Source organism: Abramis brama, assembly GCF_963993115.1.
Source record: "Abramis brama genome assembly, chromosome: 14".
NCBI classification, from domain to species: Eukaryota; Metazoa; Chordata; class Actinopteri; order Cypriniformes; family Leuciscidae; genus Abramis; species Abramis brama.
Window position 1 is genome coordinate 13,932,350 of NC_139976.1, and position 23,204 is coordinate 13,955,553.

General features: G+C 40.5%; 1 protein-coding gene across 10 annotated transcripts in view; it reads right to left on the bottom strand.

Annotated features, from left to right (window-relative positions):
- arhgap12b (Rho GTPase activating protein 12b) overlaps positions 1-23,204 on the bottom strand; it is a 60,454-nt gene that overhangs the window by 18,226 nt on the left and 19,024 nt on the right. For 5 of the 10 annotated variants that reach the window (XM_084134261.1, XM_084134256.1, XM_084134258.1 and 2 more), the window contains exon 3: positions 12,657-12,743. The exons of the other annotated variants lie outside the window; for them this stretch is intronic. In XM_084134261.1, coding sequence (XP_083990387.1) covers positions 12,657-12,743 — 87 coding nt within the window. The remainder of the gene's footprint in view (positions 1-12,656; positions 12,744-23,204) is intronic. 10 annotated transcript variants of the gene reach the window in all.

The window sequence follows — 23,204 nt, forward strand, 5'->3', positions numbered from 1 at the left end:
GCAAAACTACTCGGTTACTATCGTAACCTCAGTTCCCTGAGATAGGGAACGAGTATTGCGTAGCTATACGCAGTGGGGAAACTCCTTTTCCTCGATTTACTGAAGCTTTTATTTAAAACGCATTTGCAGCTGCACAGCTAGCACATTGAGCGTCTGGCTCGCTCATAGGCTGTGCTGCAGCAACTGCACAAACCAATGGCGCGGGCGCCTCTGACCTGTAACCAATGAGCATCACTACACGTCAGAGCTCCCCAAAGGGGCGTGGCCTAAGCCTATATCAGAGCCATGAAAGCGGCATTATAGCAGGTTTCACGACTGAAGCGACAACTCCCCCGGTTATAACCGTGCGGCTGGCTACGCAATACTCGTTCCCTATCTCAGGGAACTGAGGTTACGATAGTAACCGAGTAGTTCCCTTTCGAACGGTCACTTCGTATTGCGTAGCTATACGCAGTGGGGACGCCCTGCAAAACGCCGCACCAAAATAACCGGCCGCCACTGAACTCAGGACCCCTGAGTCCAGGACAAGCCCGAAACCATTTATATATGTATATATATATATTAGACCAGACACCGTCGGGCCTTATAAAATATATGTGTTAATATAATATACCAAATGAACCCAGACACCGTCGGGGCTATCAGCATAATAAAAAATTTAACCAGCAAGCGGGTTTTATATATGTGTGAGCTTATGATTATGCACAGTACAACACAGATGAGACCAGGCAAACCGCCGGGCCTTCATCATATCGCCAATACCTTCGCTTGCAACGAAGGCACTTCCATGTTATAAAATTTCATAAATGTGGAAGGCGAGGACCAGCCGGCCGCATCACAAATATCTTGAATGGGAAACCCATATGACCACGCCCACGACGAAGCCATGGCTCTAGTCGAATGGGCCCTAATACCTAGGGCAAACCTGACCCAGTGAGGTATAAGCCATAGAGATAGCATCCACAATCCATCTAGACAATCTTTGCTTAGTGACTGGATCGGAAAATAACGGCTGTAAAACCCCGAATGTGTTTGCGCGGGAGGGATTAACTCTATCGCCCCTTTTGCTAACAGATTCTGTACTTCGGCTCGAAGCACGTGACCCATGCTGCTTCTTACTGAAGACTCGACAACTGCCTGAAATTTTGGGGGTCTGCGAGCAAATTGGAGCGAGTAACCTTGCTTTATAATGTTTATAACCCAACTCGACACACCGGGGATGGCTTGCCAGGCCTGCATCCTTGTAGCTAGGGATCGAACCACTGTTTGGGATGAGTCGCCTACCGTGAGGGGACTCAGTACCCTTATATTGTGATTTGTGCACATGTTGAGTGTTTGACTGACTGTACAAGCTTTTGCCTGTGGGGAAGACAGTGTTACAACATGGAGGGGGCCACCTAGTGTAGGGGGACCGTGAAACCATGGGTTGTGATTGTGAAACATACTCTTTTTGTGCTTTATTTGGGTCGCCGTGAAAACGGCGTTTGTTTGGATAGAAGCGCGAGACACGAACCCTCTCTCTTTCTCCTTGCTAGGACGCCTTCGGCGGAACCGGGTCGCTCACTCCGCTGGGCCGCGGGCCTTGGCGTCGGGGCATCGGGTAGCGCTTAGCCGGTCTCGGCTGGCGGAAGGTATCCGCCGCAGGGCGGGGCTGAGATACCTGCTTCGCCGGCCTGGCTGGATGCGGCGAAGAAGCTGGCTTGGTCTTGCTGGACGCTGAGCTGGAGCGCTTCGGCAAGAAGTGTCGCATGGCCTGGGACGCCTTCTGTGCCTCAGTGAATCTCTCCGAAAACCCCTTAACCGCAGGGCCGAAGAGGCCAGCGCTGGTAACGGGGGCGTCGAGAAAGCGCGTCTTGTCCGTCTCCTTAATCTCGGTCAGATTAAGCCAGAGATGGCGCTCTAAAACAACCAAGCTCGCCATGCTCTTACCTATGGCCTGTGCTGTAGCCTTTGTAGCTCTTTGTAGGCTAGGTCCGTCGCGCTTCTCAAATCACTGAAGGCCTCGGGGTTCGGGCCAACCTCGTCCATTGTCTGGAGGAGCTTTGCCTGGTAGACTTGTAGCACAGCCATGCTGTGTAGAGCCGCTGCAGCCTGGCCAGAGGCGGAGTATGCGCGTCCAGTGAGGGCTGAAGTGGTTCTGCAGGGTTTGTTGGGGTGGGTAGCTCTAGCTCGCCAGCTAGCCGCCGTGTTCGGGCATAAATGAGCTGCCACGGCCTCCTCGAGGGGCGGCAAACACTCATAGCCTTTTTCCGCTGCACCGTCTACAGAAGAGAGTGTCGCGGAAACAGATGAACCCACCCGCGCTGAGTAAGGTGCACGCCACGCCTTAGTCAGCTCCTCGTGGACCTCGGGGAAAAATGGCGCTGGTCTATGCCGAGGGGCCTGCTGGCGCCCCGAGAGAAACCAGCCATCTAACCGACTACGAGGCGGCTCCTCGGGCGAGGCCCACTCGAGGTCGAGGTCCGCGACGGCCTTCGTCAGGATCCGAAGCATTTCGGCGTCTGAGTTGGTCCTGGTCGCTGAAATGTCAGAAGACTGAGAAGTTCTGGTGGGGTCGAGAGAGCCCGGCCATTCCTCCTCGGAAGCAGCGATCGACAGGCTGTCCTCGTGGTCGCTCGATCCTCCGAATGAGACCAGGCCCGCCACGTGGCTGGGGGGGCGCTGGTCTCTGTCAAAAAGAACAGGAGATGGCGTCGTCTCCGGAGAAGGCGAAGCACGTGGGGACACAGCCGGCGTGCGTTCGCTTACCTCCATGTTCTCGGGGGGCCTTTGGCTGCGGCGTTTCTTCTTCCGCGGCTGAAGTAGTGCCGGGAAGGGAAGCGCAGGTGACGCGGCATCGCCGTCTCGTAAGAGAGCTAGCCGCGCTCGCAGCACGGAGATCGGCATGCTTTCGCAGGCCTCACATCCGCCAGCCGAGAGTGCATTTTCCGCGTGGGCCGTGCCCAGACAAGAAATGCAACTCGCGTGTCCATCGGCCTGGTGCAGCTTGAGTCCGCACGTGGCGCAGGATGAACTAGACATTTTGTAAAGGATATAACGTCGTCGTCGCCGGATGGCCACAGGTGAGACGGCGTCAGGGGAAAACGGCAGAAGGGCGTAGTCCGCTGAAGAATGCTCGCTCAAACTGAAGGGCTTTTCTACGACGAAGCTTGCAGTATTCGGTCAGGGACATGCAGTTGTCGCTGAAGGAGTGAAATCTGCTATAATGGCGCTTTCAGGGCTCTGATATAGGCTTAGGCCACGCCCCTTTGGGGAGCTCTGACGTGTAGTGATGCTCATTGGTTACAGGTCAGAGGCGCCCGCGCCATTGGTTTGTGCAGTTGCTGCAGCACAGCCTATGAGTGAGCCAGACGCTCAATGTAGCTGTGCAGCTGCAAATGCGTTTTAAATAAAAGCTTCAGTAAATCGAGGAAAAGGAGTTTCCCCACTGCGTATAGCTACGCAATACGAAGTGACCGTTCGAAAGGGAACTCTGCAGATTCACTTTTTTCGACATTGTCTAATAATCCAAATGTAGTTGTATAAGTTACTATTATACAAACCAAAGGACAGGCAATGATTTTTGGGAAACAGATGGCAGAAATAATGCTTGTCTCTTCTGTTTTTGTTGCAAAGATAGCCTAATTATAATAATAATAGTCATTTAAATTAAAAATATCTAAATAATATAATGTTTTATACATACATACATACATACATACATACATACAAACATACATACATAGGCTTATATATGATCCAGAGTAACTAGTAACTAGCTACTTGAGTAGTTTTTTCATTGGATAGGCCTACTTTTTACTCTTACTCAAGTAGGCTAACTATTAAGATTATTACTTTTACTTTTACTTAGAGTAAATATTTCTATAAGTACTTGTACTTTTACTTGAGTACAGTTTTTGGATACTCTACCCACCTCTGAATATAATAACCACTTGAAATTAAATCAAACATTAAAAAATACATTGGTAAATCTCACCTTCTGACTCCTGCTTGTCTCTTGAGCTGAAGGTCTTTTTCTCTTCAGTCTAATGGAGATACTGAAACTCTCCACCTAAATATCTGCATTCAAAACCTTAACCCTTGTTTGCATATCTGTCTCTGTCTCTTGCTCGATTTCAGCCACGTGCACACTGTATCTGCAAATAGAGACCAGCCTCTACTGGATCTTTTCATAAGTTGACCCAAAAATAGCTCAAACAGCAAAGTTCATGTCACTCAGTGTATGTACAATGGTACGTGCACAAACAGAAATAAAGATGAACGTATTCAAATCCATATTCAACCACATGCCTCCACATGGAAATCTGTAGAGCACACCCAAGAGGAAATGCACAGCACGCACATATACGTGGTCACAGCTGTGAGTGTGTATGAATTAAAACCCCTATAAGCAAAAGGATATTTAAGTATGGACTCTTTTAATAAATGCAGTCAGGTTGCAGGTACTTAAGTGTGTCTGTCAGCATGTATATGAGTTCAAACTGAAGTACTAGCACACATGAATGCCAATTGGTTTCATGTTATGATAAGTCTGATGTTCCAGAGATGTTTTCAGATTAGATGTTCAGATATGGATGCTAATGAAGTCCTTTGTGGTTACCAGTCACACACACACAGGAATCTGACGGCTTCTACTCCACACATACGCCTTCTCGTTCAGACAGCACAAAGGTACAATAGATGCAACGGCACCAGTCACTGTAATCTAAATTCTGCAAGCTTTTGTTACATTTTCTTGAAGCAAGAAAATATTCTTTCAACTTTCGATTAATCATCATCCATTCATGGATCTGTCCATCATCCTCCAAGTGCCAACCACTCTAATCATGCTTATGCAACCCACAAGTCTTGCCGTTTTAGAGATACTCCGACCCAGTCGCCTCGCTATAATTTATTCATCGTCAAAGTCGCTCAGATCTTTATTCCTGCTCATTTCTCCTGCATCCAACACATTGACTACAAGAAACTGATGGTTTACTTACCATCTAATCTACCCAGACCATAATATGTAGCAATGTTAGGATATGACCAATGATATTCGCTTCACCTGATGACTGGTCATAATGTTTTTACACTTTATCAGATCCACTGCTGTTCTCTTCTTGTGATTGGCCACTAGGGGTCCACATTAGACCATTAAAATGTGTGCCAAAGAAGGATTATGTGCAAACATGGTAACCTGCATTCCTTTCCTTCCTAAGCACCTCACCAGTGTGTGTGTGTAGTGTGTTTGAGAATGAAAAAAGAAACAGGACAAAAGGTCCCCAATATGCATTTCTATAGGGTCTTGGTCTTGTAAAGTACTTTGATTAATGGTGACTGTGCATTATCCTCTGAGAAATTGTCGATTTATAAAGTTCAGAGATCATTATAGAACAACATCTGACTGCAAAATCCCATTACTGACTAATCATTTCAGAGAGGTTCCATTAAGGTTATTCATTCCATGCACGCATTTACTTAAAGACCTTTGTGTGCTAAGATGGGACATACTCTAAGATGGTTGCATAACAGAATGAATGTGTGGTAAGAAAGAGAAGTGAGAAGACCATTTGACCACTTGTGACTTGTGTGCAGGACAGGGGCGTTTTCTACACAAAATACAGTGTAAAAGCCACACGAGAGAAGGCAGTGACTGTGATTGGCTGATTACCTCTGTGGACTAATGCCGACCCATCACGTTCATAACAACTGCTAATTACAAAATATAACTCACTCATACAGATTTGCAGTTTTGGTCACTGGCGAAACACTAATGTCAACTATTTTACATTTTGGCGAATTGGTGGCAAATTTGTACCTTTTCATACATTTGTACCTTGCTGGTGGTTATTTAGGTGTGGGGTTAGGGGTAGACCTTCATGCTTGCTTTTTTTCCCCCAAAAAATTTTTTTTTTAAAACCCTCCAATCATACAAATTTATACAAATTTGCCAACATGTAAAACCGTTACAAACTGCCATAATATTCAAAATCACCAAAAAATGTTCTCATGATATCGGGTTGTTTCAGCTCAGTTAAATTAATGCTTCATCTTCATACTTGCAGCCTTCATGACAGTGAAAGGAATGACTATTAGTAATAATAATAATAACAATCTTCCATTTATCTTATCGTTCCCTTTGTTTTTAGAGGGCACAGTTTTTTTTCCTCCATCAAGAACTCCCCCTTACACAAAGAAAGACCCATCTCACTCTCTTTCTCCTGGACTAAGTATGAATGACCAGTATAACCTACATTTCCATCTGACTGCCTGCAGTCAGGATGCATCCACTCAGCCACACATTAGCACATCTGTGACATATGCACAGCCATCCAGTCACCTCCCCCAGAGCCCCTGGAGCCGCATGGACGTGTGTGTGCTCAACTGAACATGAGGTCTATATCAACTGTATGAGACCACAGTAATCAACTGCAAGAGTGTCACGAAGGACATAACCACACGCACTCCAATCAATAAGCGAGGCTCCAGGAAGGCTGATTTGGTCGACAGCAAACTTTACGGGGAATTTTAGCTCTGTTTCACACCTCAGTGAGTTCAGAGATGCTCAAACTCTGACAGAGAGACAACCAATTAACCTTTAGGTCTTCGGCACAATGCTGCGTGATAACGCACATGCACACACCAACAGACCACCTGTGCTCATCGCTAATGCTGGCGGCTTCTGTGAGACTCAATGAGAATATGAAATCTCAGTCAGAGCAATCTCAGTTTTTTCTCTGAAGCACTGCAACAGATGTTGAAAGGGTACAAATGCCAGAGGAAATTAAAGACGAAAACCTGGCAAAAATTATTAACATTTTTGCTTTGCTTTAGTTATGCACAGCCTAAGAAGCACATATATCCATCCATCCATCCATCAATCCATATGTATGTATAATGTAGATATAATATGTACATAGAGCTAGACAGATGTTTTCTTTGGTCCATAAAATAAAAAGTCAGTAGGATACAAAGAAATCAAATCAAATTCAAATCAAATCAAACAATCAATCTAGAGCACAGATTTTTACTGAATGGACAAAAACCACTGAAATATTATAAAAAAAAATAAAAAAAAAGAATATACAGGTTTGTGACAACTTTAGGGAGAGTACATGATGACATGAATTTTTCTTATTTTTGGGTGAACCATATGTGTAGATTTGCATCCGTCGTAAACAGTGAATGTGGCAGTTAATATATGTTTTTCTGTGATTGCGTAGAAGTGTGTGCGTGTGTGTGTGTGTGTATGGTGAAACCTGCAGGCGGTGTGCTTTGATGGTAGTCCCAAATCCACAGCGGCAGACGGTGCATCCCGCAACCATGCAAATTCCTGTGTTCTCATTGGTTCCCTTCATCTCCCCAAAAAACCCTATTAATTATTCAGAAATGTTAGAGAGAACTCCTAGTGAGCAACACTCTGTTCTCTGTGCTCAAACCACTGCTTGTGAGTAAATGTCCCATATCTTCAACCTACAGTCTGTACAGACACACACAACTCACATACTGGTCTTCATTGATACCAATCCATGTTTTCCATAGTTTTCCATACATTAAAGTTTTTGGAAAGACATACTTTATTGTCCATCATCGAGCATAAAACTACACTTCTGTGTAACTTGATGCTACACAAAACTGGAAATTTCACACTAATCATTATTCTAGATATAAGATGAGGGAGAGTTGAACAAGGGGAGTTGAAAATATGGGAATGGGTTGTCACCTAAATTAGCTTAAAACCTTGAAGTGAGTTGTGGTGAGGATGCTCCTGGACAGAAAGGCTGGATTGATGATTCGTCCTTTATCTCTCTCTCTCCCATCCCCCTTATCCCTCTTTCTCTCTTTGTGTTGCCTCTATGTGCTGACGAATGCAATGGCTTAAAAAACTGCACTACTGAAAAACTTAATTGAACTGACACGCTCTGCAACACAAGTATAACTTTTCCACTGTTTGTATTTTTGTCGACATAATGCATTTCCTACAAGTTCCAGTATCTACAGCAAAGCAGACTGTAGCTGGGGGGAAACTACTAATCCTGACCTGTAAAATCTTGGGTTGACCTTCAGGGATAAACTCTTTCTTCTTTTGATTCATCTATTGGGGTATGCATTGACCTCCAGCATTGGAAAGTAGAGTATTGTTTTCAAATAGTATTAATTTTTCTATTAACAAGCTATTTGTTCCAAAAAGTAGCAAAGAAATGGGAATTTGTCACAATATATGGTGTATGGAGCATTACAACCATGCTAGTCAATAACTAGTGTCCAGGGCTCAACGCGGATGATTTTTTCTACTGGCCCGGTTGGGTTAAAATTTTTACTTGCACTGCCAAAATTTTAATTGGCCCCCAACACTAAAAAAGAAATCAATAAATAAAATAAAATAGGTCTGGTAATTGTTTTTGACCCATCTAACCTTAATAAAAAGGTTATGACACCAAAAACTAATAGCCTAACTATATAAATATAATATTAAATTTCCAATATTGTTAACAGTAAGTAATACAATAAAAACAAATAATCAAATTACAAGCAAAAGTATACAAATACAATAGAACAAACATACAAATTAAATAAACAATGCTTTCCAGGTTGGTCTAACAGTAGATTTCAGGTACAGAAATGAAATAAAGTAATAATAATAAAATAAAAACAGTACCAGGACCCAGACCTATCCGGTGAAATTCTGAAGTGTGCATACGTTGAACACTTTACTATCCCATGAGGCCACAGGAGAGGACTAGTGAATGGCTGTGAAGTGACGCAACTGACGCTGGTAGGTCACATGGGAACGACAATATGGCGAATGTAGTACGTACAAGTTACATTCATACTGCACACATTGATACTATATAAAACATACTAGCATTTTTTTTTTGGTTGTCAAAAAAATTACTTATTCAAAAAAATACCTACTCAAACTATGTGATTTTGGACGCAGCCTATGTTTACGAGGAAACTCATTCAAGAGCAAGAAGACATGAAAGCTGCTGACTGAGATGCGGCTTTCTGGGTGCGTGCATTGGATGCGTGTTGCTCACACAAACTTCTCAAACAGTGCACGATTACTGAATTGAATTCTCTTTTGCATCTTAAGCTTAAACATAAAATTTGCAAGGCTTAACAATACGTGCAAATGATCAACTTTTGTGACGATGCAGCACTGGTCCGATCTGGCAAGTGACAGTTCCGTCCACTGTCCTGAGCATCATAGACATGATTCCCTGACACACACTATGGGGTTAACTATGGTCTGTACAAACTAAAAAACACATCTGCCATGCACACACACGGACAGGTAGATTCACAGCAGCAAGATACAAGATACAAGATTCTCCAAAATACAGATTTAACCAGAGCTAAGAGCCTTTAAATAATTTTTGTTATAACAATTTAATTAGTTTCAATCAACTACCGGTAATTATCTAAGAAAATCAGGACAAACACAATTATAACATCCCAACAACAACTACACTAGAACACAAGTATAGAGATCTATACTCTGATATACCAAAACACTGTTTACCCAGTGTGGCTTTACTCCTAGATTACACTAATGGACTTGATTTGAAGTCAGTGCTTACTCATCCAAACAAAAGATCTTTATCAAAACACAACATCCAATCTAACTGATCTAAAACGCATTTTAAAAGGTACTAAAGTAACGGTTTATAATCATAATCGTATAGTTTTTTTTAACCAGACTTGCTGGTGACCTTGCTGGTGTCTCTTCTGTGTTTTTTCTCTCACTTCCTTACGGGCAGTGAGAAACTCACCAAAACCCATTTATTTGTTACATCAAGACTGCAATTGTATTTTGGCTGACTTACCAAAGACCTTTATCAAACACTTAAAAAGAGTTCAGACTGCAAGACTGCTGTGCTGACTCATATAGACTGAGGAATCAATCAATCCTTTGGCTCATTGGCTGCCAGAACTGATCGCAGGATCCTCCATTTTTAAATGTCTTCACGGTGTTGCACCAAACTACCTTAGCAATATGATAATGAAACACTTGAGACCAATGTGTAAAAAACAGCAGGTGGGCTGAATGAACATGCAAATTCAATCTCTGACAAGAGGCAGCACTTATTGAAAAGCAGGAATACAGCGGTTACCCCGGCTACTATAGTACACAAAGCGCTGCCCAACTTTCTTTCCAACTTGCTTGTTATAGAGAAGAAAGCAAATAAAACATGTTTCAAACAGCCTTTCAGATTTTTATTGACTATGGATTATCAAACACCACCAAATACAAGAATATTAATTCGTAAGTGCCACTAATTTGTAGTTTTATGTAACAGCTCTAGGCATGTGACCAAAAGTTTGAATCTTATTGGTTTTCTTCGCAATGAAAAACAAACAAAAAAAACCCATAAAAGTTGCATTAATGGCATGCGAATGTTCATGTGGGCCTAAACAGACTTTAACATTAGTCTTGTTGTAAACAGGCCTTTACACTTGCTTGTACATAAAACATGGCCGGATACACAGTATCAGTCTTTAAATTCACTGTTGTCTCAAATTGTGAAAATTTACTGTCAAAGATACCATTTTACAAATATAATATGATAAATGTTCTGATAAAGTTTTATTTTTGAAGTACTTGTTACCACTTCAGATATGCATTTATTATCAATAATTCAACAGTCTGTCGCAAATTACTACTTTCGTTTTTCTTCATTGAGGCACTTTAAAAGGTGCTTTATAAATAAAGTTTTGCTTATTTAGAGAGAACAATGGACAATATTTCAGTTCATCATGCATAACAGGAAATATATTAAACAACACCACATAATGTCTTTTGATCGTATCTTAGCATAAAGGAAATGCCTTCTAGAGAGATACTTTTCTCTTTCTCTCTTACTCAATCACAGACTGATAATTCAGACAGAGTGGATTTATCTGAACTGATACTGAAACAGATAATCTCGTCAAGGTGAATCAAATCAGAATCGGCCAAACGACCCGACAACATGCACATTAGATGCAATGACGCAATCACTGTAATGATGTATCCAATAAAAGAAATCCCAACTGTGTGTCCTAGACTTAAATTAAGCACATGGCTTGTTAACAAAGGTGCAGAGTCATTGCGGTGCACTTGCTGTGCTAGATCACTATGGCTGATTTACTCAAGTGTTGTTCTCGGTGTTGGTCCGTCACCCCTGTACACACAAGCACAGCAGGGTTAACGAAACGTCTTAGACTCTCGTCGAACGTCTGCCACATGGACTAAAGGAGATGACGGCTCTTGGTACAGAGAGCACAATAGCTATTCAGGCAGAGCTGCCCTCAGAACAACTCACAATGACTCAACAAAGAGGAACAGAAAGATGAATAGACAGAGCGAGGCGATTCGGGAGTGACAGACACAGCCAAAAAGATTTTCAAAAGTGTCACTTTCTCAGCACAGAGGCATGGAAGAGCAAAGGACAATGATTTCAGAAAGGCTTCTGAAATAGTCTGGAAATATGAGGCTCTGCATTGGAAACAACCAAAAAGTTTTCTCTATGGCAGAACTGAAGAGCATGTTTGAGGGATTGTGGGAAAGGAATTCTAATTATGCAAAACTATAGGAGAAAGACATTCCCAACGCTCAACGCAGCAATATGAGGACATATGTTAGTGGTGCAGGACACCCATGCCTGCCCTGGACAAGACCTTTAGCTGCAGAAATAGACACAGAACAATGTGTCTTTATCACGATGACCACAAAGCCACCGTACTGACGGAACAAAGCTTAAGTGTTGAAGATGCTTGCCTGAATGACACGGGTTAATCAGCAAAAAGACGTCAATGGCCGCAATGACGCAACCTGTACTTGCCTCTCTGCTAAGGAAGCCTCAGTGCTGCTCTCCGTTCAAAAAAACAACTGACATCATCCCTCTCTCCTACACACTGTCCATTTCTTGTAGGTCAAGTTATGTGTGAGATTTCACCACAAGAGTATTCCAGTCGTTAGACAGCATGACAGTGACATGACAGAACACTGCAGCAAATTAAAATAATAATCATACCATATACATACATGACAAAATACAGTAAAAACAGTAATACTGTGAAATATGAAAATAATTTAAATAGCTTTTAAAATGTAATTTATTCCTGTGATGGCAAAGCTGAATTTTCAGCATCATTACTCCAGTCTTCAATGTCACATGATCCTTTAGAAATCATTCTGATATGATTGATTTGCTGCTCAAGAAATATTTCTTATTATCAATGTTGAAAGCAGTGGCATGGCTTAATATTTTTGTGAAAACAGTGAATTTTTTCAGGATTATTTGAAGAATAGAACAGCATTTATTTGAAATAGAAATGTTTTGTAACTTTATGGATCTCTTTGCTTTCACTTTTGATCAATATAATGCATCCTTGCTGAATAAAAGCATTAAACTTTTAAATGGTAGTGTATATTATTATTAATAATATTAACAGTTAATAATAACAATATATCCAACATTTATTGCATTTTTATAATTATTATTTGATTAACATTTTTATTTCAATTTCAATTATGTTAAAAATGTACACGTGGATAACAATTATCCATGGATAACATTTATCATACATAAGGATCCACACCCTTAAATGAGAACCCAACCTACATTAAACGTCTTCCTGTATATCACAGCATTCTCAATTTCCCCCTTCAGTGCTCGGACACTCACCAGGTAGTGTGGAGATCGAAGGTAGGAGAACATGTCTCCTGTGGATCTGGGGCCAAAACCGGCCCCCGCTGAGAAAGAGAGGTCCTTCTTGAAGCAAGAGGGACAGCAAGCGATACAGAGAAGGCGGAAGAGAAAAATAAGGAATCAGAGACAAGAGTCAGTCACGGCTCTCTAACCCAAAGCCACAAAGAGGCAGGCACTAGGTGCTTAAAGAGAGCATCTTAGTAGGTTAAATATAGAAGCAGTAGCGTTCTCTTTAAATAGGTTCACTCATTAGGACACCGGTCTTGACTATTGTAGAGTAAAAGAGAGAGAGTAAAGCAACCACTAAGAGAAATCATGACAGGGTGGCCTTGTACGCTGAGGGTCTTCCAACAGAGGTCAGAGGTTACAGCACTAGAGATCAATGGAGATGCAGTTCACACGCTCCACAGAGAAACGGTGGGATTTCAATCGCCATGGTTCCTGTTCATGAGTCTGTCAGGGTGCAAGTTTGAAGCTCCATTCACACTGACAGTGATTAAATCACTAGAGGTCACCAAGTTACTGTGCTGTTGGTTGCTTTTGGACGTTTCAACTCGACTGCAGTGTCAGGTGGCAAATCACGTGAACTTCACTGACCAAACTCCCACTGGTAGTTGCCAATTTTATATTTCTTAACGAATTTAACTCTGCTAAACTTTGTTGGATGACAATTAATGACTTTCTTGTGGTCTAAAGGCTTGATAAATAAATACTTTTGTCCTATTTTATTATAATATCTACAAGTACACCCTGTGTAGGTTGATGCACTCTGAAAAGTGAAAACACAACAGTGCTATCAAAACATTGCTCTGTTTGTTTGAGCACCCTAGCCAGTCTGACATAGCAACAGTGGCTGAACCAATAGCGTGAGTTTGGGGCGGGGATATTTTGTTCTTCAACCAATGGCGGATGAGGAAAGTGTTTGGGGAAACCTGTTTAAAAACAGTCAAAGCTTGACCTGCCTTGAGTCAGCAGTTTTGACATTTCATTGGCTGGGCAGTTGCCATGCAGGGCTTTGAACAAAGAACAATTTTGTGAGTGCCCTGTGTGCCTAGTCAAGCTCTACGCCATAAGTCTTCTGTTGATAATTTGCACACGGTCACGTCGACTCTCGTGCCCAATACATCACACCCACTCACAACCCCACTCACTGAATAATGCATATAGTGATTACTGTGTGTGGCTGAGCCTGAGAGAGACTGGTGTTTACAATTCTCTAAAATACAACCAAAGTCCCCTTTAGGCAACTCTGTTGACTCGGCAGCCATTTTCGCAGCTTTAATAACACATATGTCAAATCATTCCTCATCAAGATGACATCAACTTGGTTTGCAGTATTTATAATAATAATAATAATAATAATAATAATAATAATACTATAGATAATACCATCAAAATGTTTGTGTCAAATTGTCAAATTTCATTTTATGGACAAAACAAAATATATAATCTATTGTGTTTCATAGAACAAAAAGTCAAACAGGTTTTGATTAACATGAGGGTGAGTAAATGAGGACAGAATTTTCATTTTTAGATGCACTATTTAAATAAAGTTTTTAAATAAATCTCTCTCACATGCTCATGCAGAAATGGTCACTATGGAGATTACAGATATGAATGAGAGGGTGAATCAGGTTAATTAAAAATTAAGACACTCTAAATGCTTATGCTTTTATCAAGCCTCTCCTGCTTTAAACAACACGATAAGAAAAAGGGCAAGGTTAAAGCGTGACCGGCAATCTGCACAAGACTACTGTACAAAAGAATGTGTTCATGTGTTATCACTTCTGCAGAGGTGTGAGTATTACCAAGTCTGTCATAGTGATTATAAGAACTCAACACTTGTCCACCAATTCAACACTCAACATTTCAAGAGCTCTCTTCCTCTCTGCTTCTTTATTTTATGCACTTTCACCTTCCATCAAGGTGACCCACATAGAACCATCCCTACGTGCAAACATATAGATTTTGCTGTGCAGAGCTAATCCAGCATTAAACCCGTCACAGAAACCTCCAATCAGACACTTACATATACAATTTAGCCTCAGGGAATTTTGTAGGCTGGATTTCTATTATTTCAACTATCCTTCAGTGCTACATTCATAAGAGCGCTTCAGAGACGTCGTTGACATTCTTTAGGTCAATCAAAAGTCATGTGATCATTTTAGAGCTCAATCTAGTTAACAACAACAACAAGACTGAGACAGGCACAGACATAGAGGAAATAATACCACTGTGAGGAACAAAAAGCCAGACAAAGACAGGAAATGAAGTCAGACATAAGTGTTGTCTGGGGTACAGGTGAGAGACGGCTGCTCAAGTAAACAAAGTTGATCAAAAGGCCTAACTAACATATAAAACATGACCTTTGTTTCAATATTTACATTTATTCGTTTAGCAGATACAAGACAAACTCCATCATAAACACATCTGTACAAATTATAAATAAATATTCAAGCAAGAAGGGAAAACTTAACCATGATCCTTTGCAATTACGTCATACTCTCAGCCTTAGGTTTTGTTTGAGGCACCAAGTAGCAAGTTACCTAGATAATCACAATCAACACTTAAGTCTGCTTTGTTCTATTATGTCTATGAAATAGTCTACAATAGTACAGGTAGGCTACTTATTTTACAGACAGATATTCTGACGGTGGTTGGTCGCTTTGCAGTGGCTGATGTGAAGCTGGATTCCGCAGTGTTTTCAGAATGATTTTAGATAGATCAGACAGGTCATGGAGATCTTTTGCAGAGTACCCAGACCTTGAAAATTCAACAGAAAGAATGAGCAGAAGAGAAAGAGGTACCCACTAAAAACTTCTGCATTAGCTGTCATGCAGCTTACGTTACTCAGACTGATGATTAGCTAACATCACCATGTCCCAGCACTTCCATAAACTCTTAAAGGTGCTCTAAGCGATGTTGGGTGACGTCACTTCTTGTTGACGTTCTAAGTATTGTCAAACGAAACGGAGGCTAGCTCAACCCTCCCTCCTCCCTTCCGTGCTTCCTGAAACAGGCTTTTCCGATGTAAATTCGGGACTTTGCGCGTTCCTTTTCTCTCTTCTTTGCTATTTGTTCATCGGAACGTCGTCTCTTTGGTCGTGTGTCGGCCATATCAAAATTCAAGAGAATATAATTCTAACGTTAGTCGTTGTCTACGACATCTCTCCTCTAGCTAACTTCCCTCTTCATGCTTCTCTCTCCTCCACTCCCCACACCCCCCTTCATGTGCACGTGCACTAACCCCTCAACCCCCACCCCCAAATCATTCTTGTCGGTTATTGGCTGGAACACTGTTTGTTATGTTTCATGGTCCAGGCTGGGCCAGTTTGTTTTTGTTGCCGTTTGTGGAGCCTGGGGTCTCTACAGAGACCGCTTTTTTTAACAGTGTGTTCAGGGAACAGACAGCTAGCGGATAGTGAGGAGATGTTTGCTGTATGTGACAAAAAATGTTTCAGCCTAAAAAACGTGTGACATTGCTTAGAGCACCTTTAACTGGCACATTGCACTCTGCTCTTCTGTGTTATGTCCAGTCTGCATACATAAGTTCAAATCCTAAAGATCAAGCTTGTTCGTCACCATTCTTAGTCTTTTTACGTTACAGTCGATAGCAATATAAGAACAAAAATAGTTCCTCCGGAAGCCAGAGTTACATAAACAAGGGAGACGACAACAACATTGTCATCTGGATTATGGATTTAAAATCTGATTTACCCTTTTTGCCCGGAGGGGAATGACCTGTTAAGATGTCAAACCACCACAACAAATCAAGACATGTTCTTATTCATCTTGAAATGTTTGTTCCTGACTCAGGGTTTTGAATCACTATAGGAAGAGAAGAAAATGAGACTCCTCAGACATCATTTGGTGCCATGAACAATCAAGTTTGACTGTCTTCACAAAAAAATCCTGATTGTTTATGTAAATAGCAAATTGTTGTTGAGTGTCAGTAAGACGGTCTCTTCCTGTCTTGGAGTACGGCTTTCAGCAAAAAAAACAAGCAGCAAAATGCAAGATTTCTTACCTTTCCATCTAGTTATCAATCAATATACCGGCCAGGTTGATAAATAGGCAGATATTTATATTTGGTAATTTAATTAGTTAATAACCATGTTTGCTTGAACAGAAGAATACAGAAATATATGGCTTCTATTTGAATATATTTTAAAATGTGATTTAGTCCTGTGATGGTAAAGCTGAATTACCACAATATTCAGTCACGTGACACTTCAGAAATCATTCTAATATTGCTCAAGAAACATTTATTATTATCAGTGTTGAAAACTGTTTTGCTGCTTAACATTTTTGTCAAAACCATGATACTTTTTCTTCAGGATTCTTTGATAGAAATAGAATAAAATAAAATAAATAGTCAGTGTCCCATGCCAGTAAAGTGCAGGATATTCAGATGTTTACAAATCAAATCAAATATCACAAAATTAAGACTGCTATCTCCAATATTTTTCTAATAAATCAAGAAATGTGTCGTTCCTGTGTATGCGTCTCTTCCAGTATCTGAAACATAATTTTGCTCTATTTCACTTTGTTCCTCCTACACATTTAGCCTCAAACAGATATCAAAACTAGTATTTCACATCTGTCAACTCAAATTCATCTGTGACATTATCTTTCTCTCGCCCTTTGGCTGACTGACTGGATGAGAGTATTTTAGCTGAAACGGAATGGTAAAGAGACATGGAGGCTCTTCACCCCCCTTAGATGTCTGATAATGTGGCTTTTGTCAGTCATTCAGCCCTTTGGAGGCCTCTAGAGTCTCATTCTCTGTCTAGTTCAGTGATGACAACACTTCCCCTGCAGTTGCCTTAGATTCAGCAAGCAACTCCAGGAGGTGAAGCTAAAAGCAGAGATTTAATTCAGAATAGACTGCTGTGGTTTCAAAGCCAATAATTGGGCTTTCGGCCACTTTGTGCATGTGTTTATGGGATTCAATTTTATTACTCCGGGGCTTGATACTTATAATGACACAGCATGAAATTTAGAGCACACACACACAGGCCTAGTTAAGAGACCTGAATCTGAAGGCAGTTCCGCTGTTCCGAGTTATTGTTTGGGAAAAATTAAAGTTGCGTCCCAAATGATGCACTACACTATGCACTTATATACGTACGTACTTATGCACTATGTATTCATCCATGTATGAATTTTATATGGTTATTTTGTCATTCGACATCGGAGTCCGATGCCCCTCCCCCTCCGCTACGTAATTAAAGTTGCGACAGTTGAGTTGAAGTTAATTAAGTGCATCATCCGTGTATTTAAAGTGCACTTTTCTTTTTGGAATTTTCAGTGTGAACACACTATTCACACACTATTCACACTTGGGAGTCTTTTCTGGCTGACATATGACTTCCAGATAATATTCCTGACTTGAATATTCAAATTTCAATTTGACCATTTTTAGATATACTTCACTATTGCTTACTCACAAACACTTACATTTTCAATAACTAGGGGTGCACAATATATCAGAAACACTGTTTTCTGCAAATATCAGTGATTCGCAACTGGTCGATTTAATTGTTTGAGCTCATTCATCAGATTTTTACATTTATATTAAGTAAGATAAGTAATCTTTAAAAACACTAATTTAATAACAGTGCAGCAAATGAATATCCATTTTTCATACTGTGCATTGTAATGTTGTGATGCCTAAATTTACTGATTTTAGTTTACAAAACAGTATTGGATTTAAATATCGGCATCTGTTATTGACCAGAACATGAAAATAATTATCGGCTAGATTTTTAATAGTGGTACATTAACGCAAAGGGAAAAAATCAGCTAAATGTTTTTGAATCTTGTAAGGGGGACAACACCATAACACAAGCGGCTCTTTGAGTGTTTGCTTTGGTTCTTTAGGCTCTCTTTGTGCCAGTATAAAGGGCCATTTTGGGGCACCCAGTGCTTACTGGCACAAACATCCACCCAAGTCTTTCTTTCCAATTGCACAAGCAGACAGCAATCCATCACACACTGCACACAGAGAGAAAGAGATATTATTAACCTCTCCAAAAAGGACATAAAAGAGTATAAGATGAGTAAAAGGAGGGATAGAAAAACTGCCCTCTTAAGAGACAAATAACATTATTGGCTGGAACTCAATAAACACCAAACCCACTGTAGAATAAAGATTAGATTGTAGACGTAGATTAGATTGTCGTTTTAAAATCCTCACCAAATGTATGCACATGAAACGCTAAGAGTGTGTGTCACATTCCCCTTAATCCAGTTCTTTCCCATCTGCCCCCAACCCCCTCTTCTTTATGGAGGTACCATAAGAGGCTTTTATATGGGGGTGGGTTGTGTTCGATGCAAGAAGACAAGGGGAACATGCTTTTATACTAATTTAAACACACTCCAAATCTTTCCAGGTTGGTTGACCCAGAAGCTGGCATTTTGAGAGATGTTTTTAACTTCAGGCTCTGAACTGATAGCTGAGCTGCAATTTCCCCAACAGCACTGAAAGAGAAGTTACAGTGAAACGTGAGAGCTAGAAGCACTCAGTGGCCAGCGAGCCAGAGGGTGACAGAAGGATAGCGAGAGAGTGGTCTTTGACTGGGGTCTTCAAACCATCTGACTAGACGGTGTGTCAAAACACAGGATCAGCCAAGCTGATTTTATGAGGATTACATGAGGGGAGTGTCTTGTTGGAAGATATCACAAACTGTCACTCTCATTGACAAGCTTCTCCCTATGTACCAGAGATTAACAACCCTTCTGTGGAACAAGACATTTTGAAAAATGTCTTGTGCTTTTTGCCCATTCAATGAATTTCAGCAGGGCACAATGTTGTTTTGAACCCATTGACTTTCCTTATATGGACCAAAGCTTGAAAAGAGTTAAAACACTTCAAATTATCTTCTTCTGTGTTCCACACATAGAACAAAAGTCTCAGTTGGAATGACATTAGGGTGAGTAAATTTTCATTTTTGGGTGAACTATCCCTTTAAGAACTGACATTGAACCCTGACTGTTCAGGTCAGTGTATGCTATTAACTCTTTCCCCACCAGCATTTCTGATCATTTTCACAAACTTTCATGGCCGCCTGAATATTTTGTTGTATGAATATCTGAACATGTAATATATACACAAGAACATGCTCTGCTTTAAAAAACAGAACAAAAAAAACCTTTTTATTCTAGCTTCATGCATTCTTTTTTTATCAACACTTGAAAGGGGGGGCAAGTATCATAAAAACAACATTTTAAATAAAAAGCTGAGAAAATAGAGAAAAAAAGACTACGGCCGGATCGCATTCAGAACGATGGTCAAACCATATATGGAGTAGATCGAGTCCATCAACATCCCCTAAGCTTGCACAGTCCTAAACCATTTCCTAGGTCGACATAGAGACAGAGCGCAACGCGTCATAATCTGAAGACCACGCCCACCCGGGGGGAAAACAGTCCAACGGTCTCCATTGACTTTGCATTGCGAGAGGCTGCCTCCTTGTCATTTCTTGCTTCTAACAAAAGACAGAATAATGCCTAAAAGCTGCTATGTGACAAGGTGTACAGCAAACAAGTTAAGAAACCCAGAAATAAGTTTTCATAAGCTGTCGACCCCAAAAAACGAGCGTTTGAGGACATAAAAGTGGATACAGGCTGGAACGAATGGGTAAATTGTGGGATCCTGACACTCAGTATGCACTAAAAATACACTACGTGTGCAGTAAGTTACACATTTGGTCACTGGTGAGTCAAATATCCAAATGTCAGTTTTATATATTATATTTCTGTAAGATAAACTATCCAGTGTTGCCGATTACGGTCTCCTCCAGCAGGCGTACGTTAGTTCTCAGAGTAATGAGACACGTGACGCTCTGTCTCAACTGCCTGTATCCACATTTATGTCCTTAAACACTCGTTTTTTGGGGTCGAGAGCTAATAAAAACGTATTTCTGTTTTTTTTTAGCTTGTTTGCTGTACAGCTTTTAGGCATTTTTCTGTCTTTTGTCAGAAGCAAGAAATGACAAGGAGGCAGCCTCTCGCAATGCAAAGTCAATGGAGACAGTTGGATTGTTTCCCCCCCCCCGGTGTGGGCGTGGCCTAAATACGCTCTGTCTCTATTAGGCGTTAGCATTAGCATTTATATGCTGTTTAATGTTGGATGATTGTTATTTTACATGTGCATAAGCCATGCTTCTATCACTTGTTTCCTTTTTCTTCATCTGTGTTTTTATCCGGAGATTCATACTCTTTTAGAAGATGCGTAATAGCTTCCTCTACCGTATAACATGGATTGCCGGAAATTTCCATCAATGGCGGAGAAGCGTTGTGTCATGAATAATAGAAAATTCTGTCAATGCCGGGGAAAGAGTTAATATTTCAAAAGCATCTCTTTATGTAATAGTGAGATTAGCACAAGCATAATCTACAGCTCAAAAAAAATCTTTGTGATCCAAGTGGTATTTGGTGCAAGAAGGGCAAAGGGTAACACCCCGGCAGGGTTATTTGAGTGTTAAAGGAAGTGCATCATAAGGTCTTGCACAAAAAAACTGCAGACACAAACTGGCACACAAATATACACATACAGTAATACCGAAAGTGCAAACAGACAGTGGACCGAGGAAACTTCTTTAGTAATGACTTCCTGTGTCCTTCAGCCACAAATGAATCTCAGTAACAAAAGCTGGCAAAAAGTGAGAGCGTACAGACGACTCAATGTACACACACAAATGTGAAGTACTGAAAGCAGTGAAATTCTTCGCCCTGAGGATCTTCTCTTCGTTTTGACATGCTTGCTAAAACTAACAGCTTTGCAAATACTAACACATACATTCTCAAAGTGACTGATAATCAAACAAAAACATGTCTGGGTCTCATTTCACACAGATAGTACATGGAAAAACTCCCTTGAAACATATACATACTGTTCAAAAGTCTTTAAAAAGGTCATTAAAAAAAAGATTTAAAAAAAAAAACTCTCCTATGCTCACCAAAGCATTCGATTAAAAAATGCATTAAAAACATAAATAATGTGAATACTATTTTATTATATATATATTCAGCATCATTACTGCAGTCTTCAGAGTCAAATGATCCTTCAGAAATCCTTCTAATATACTAACTGTGATTTAGTGTTCAAGAAACATTTCTTATTATTATCAATGTTGGAAACAGTTGAGCTGTGGAAACCTTTATACATTTTTTCAAGATTATTAGATGAAAAGTTCAAACGAACAGAATTTATTTGAAATAGAAATTGTTTGTAACAATGTAAAAGTCTTTACTGTGACTTTTGATCAAATTAATGCATTCTTTCTGAATTAAGTATACATTTCTTAATGAACCCAAACTTTTGAATGGTAGTGTAGTAAATTTGAATGATGTTTTGTTTTTCCTTACAGCAATGACAGAAATGTTTTTGCACAGCAGTAATGAGAACTTGAGTAAAGCATGTTTAATCGCTGTAAAAATGGCAATGAAGAAAATATAGTCCAAAAACAGGCTTCATTTTCTATAAGTAAAGCATGATTTCTTACATCTTTCTTTTGATTTTGGGTCAATCTGTCCTTGACATGTTCTTCACCTGACTATTCCTTTGCAATGGTTTGTCACAAGCATCCACAAACAGTAACTTTTGGCTTTGAAGGCATTAACCAGGTGCCAATCTTCTATGCTGGAGAGAGACATCAAACATATTATGGCCTTTCAGACACGGCAGGACACACACAGCACTGAGACATCCATCTCCACAGTGAAATCCATTTCATTAATGAACTCGTGAGGAGAAACACAGAGGAGAAGGGTCATCAGCCAATCACAGGCGAGGACAGTAGAGGCCTGTGGCCTTGTACTTCCTATCCTCTACACACACAGATGTTGAAAACTGATATGTTTAGACTAGTTAAGCACAAGTAATATTCATGGCAGGAAATAGGAAATAGGAAATAGGAAATAAAAATCCATGAGTAAGTTTGCTGACTGCAGTGTTTGCATAAAAAAAGTTCTCTAAAATGTGAGTGGGTTGATTCTTTGTGAGTGGGCAGATCACTCCGGATCATTCTACACTACTGGTTCACTATTGTGACTGATGCACCTCAGCTCAGCAAACCGAGATGTAGAACGTTCCCTCTGACAAAAGCACTCATGCACTGCTGAGATAATGTCCAACATAATCAAAAGGTCATAAACCCCGTTGAGGGACGGGTTACCTAAGTTCAGTCAGTGGCACAATGTTGTTTTCGCTCTCTCTCTCATCTGTTTGACTTTAGCCTTTCCCACAGCTAAATGTCCCTGGATGTATTGTGGCTGGTCTGAATTGGTTTAAACACCAGAAAAATGTGAAACGGGGAGAAAAGTATTCGCAGTGACATAAATTGATTAGCAAAGTTTGCTTCTTTTGTATTTGTAGATTAATTTTCACATGTTTCTATGGTATACTGGAAAAACAATGATTAGCATTTCATAAGATTTAAAGGCTTTTACTGGCAAAAACCCTTTAATATATGCAAAGAGTCAATATTTTTACAGTGTTGACCCTTCTTCATAACCTCA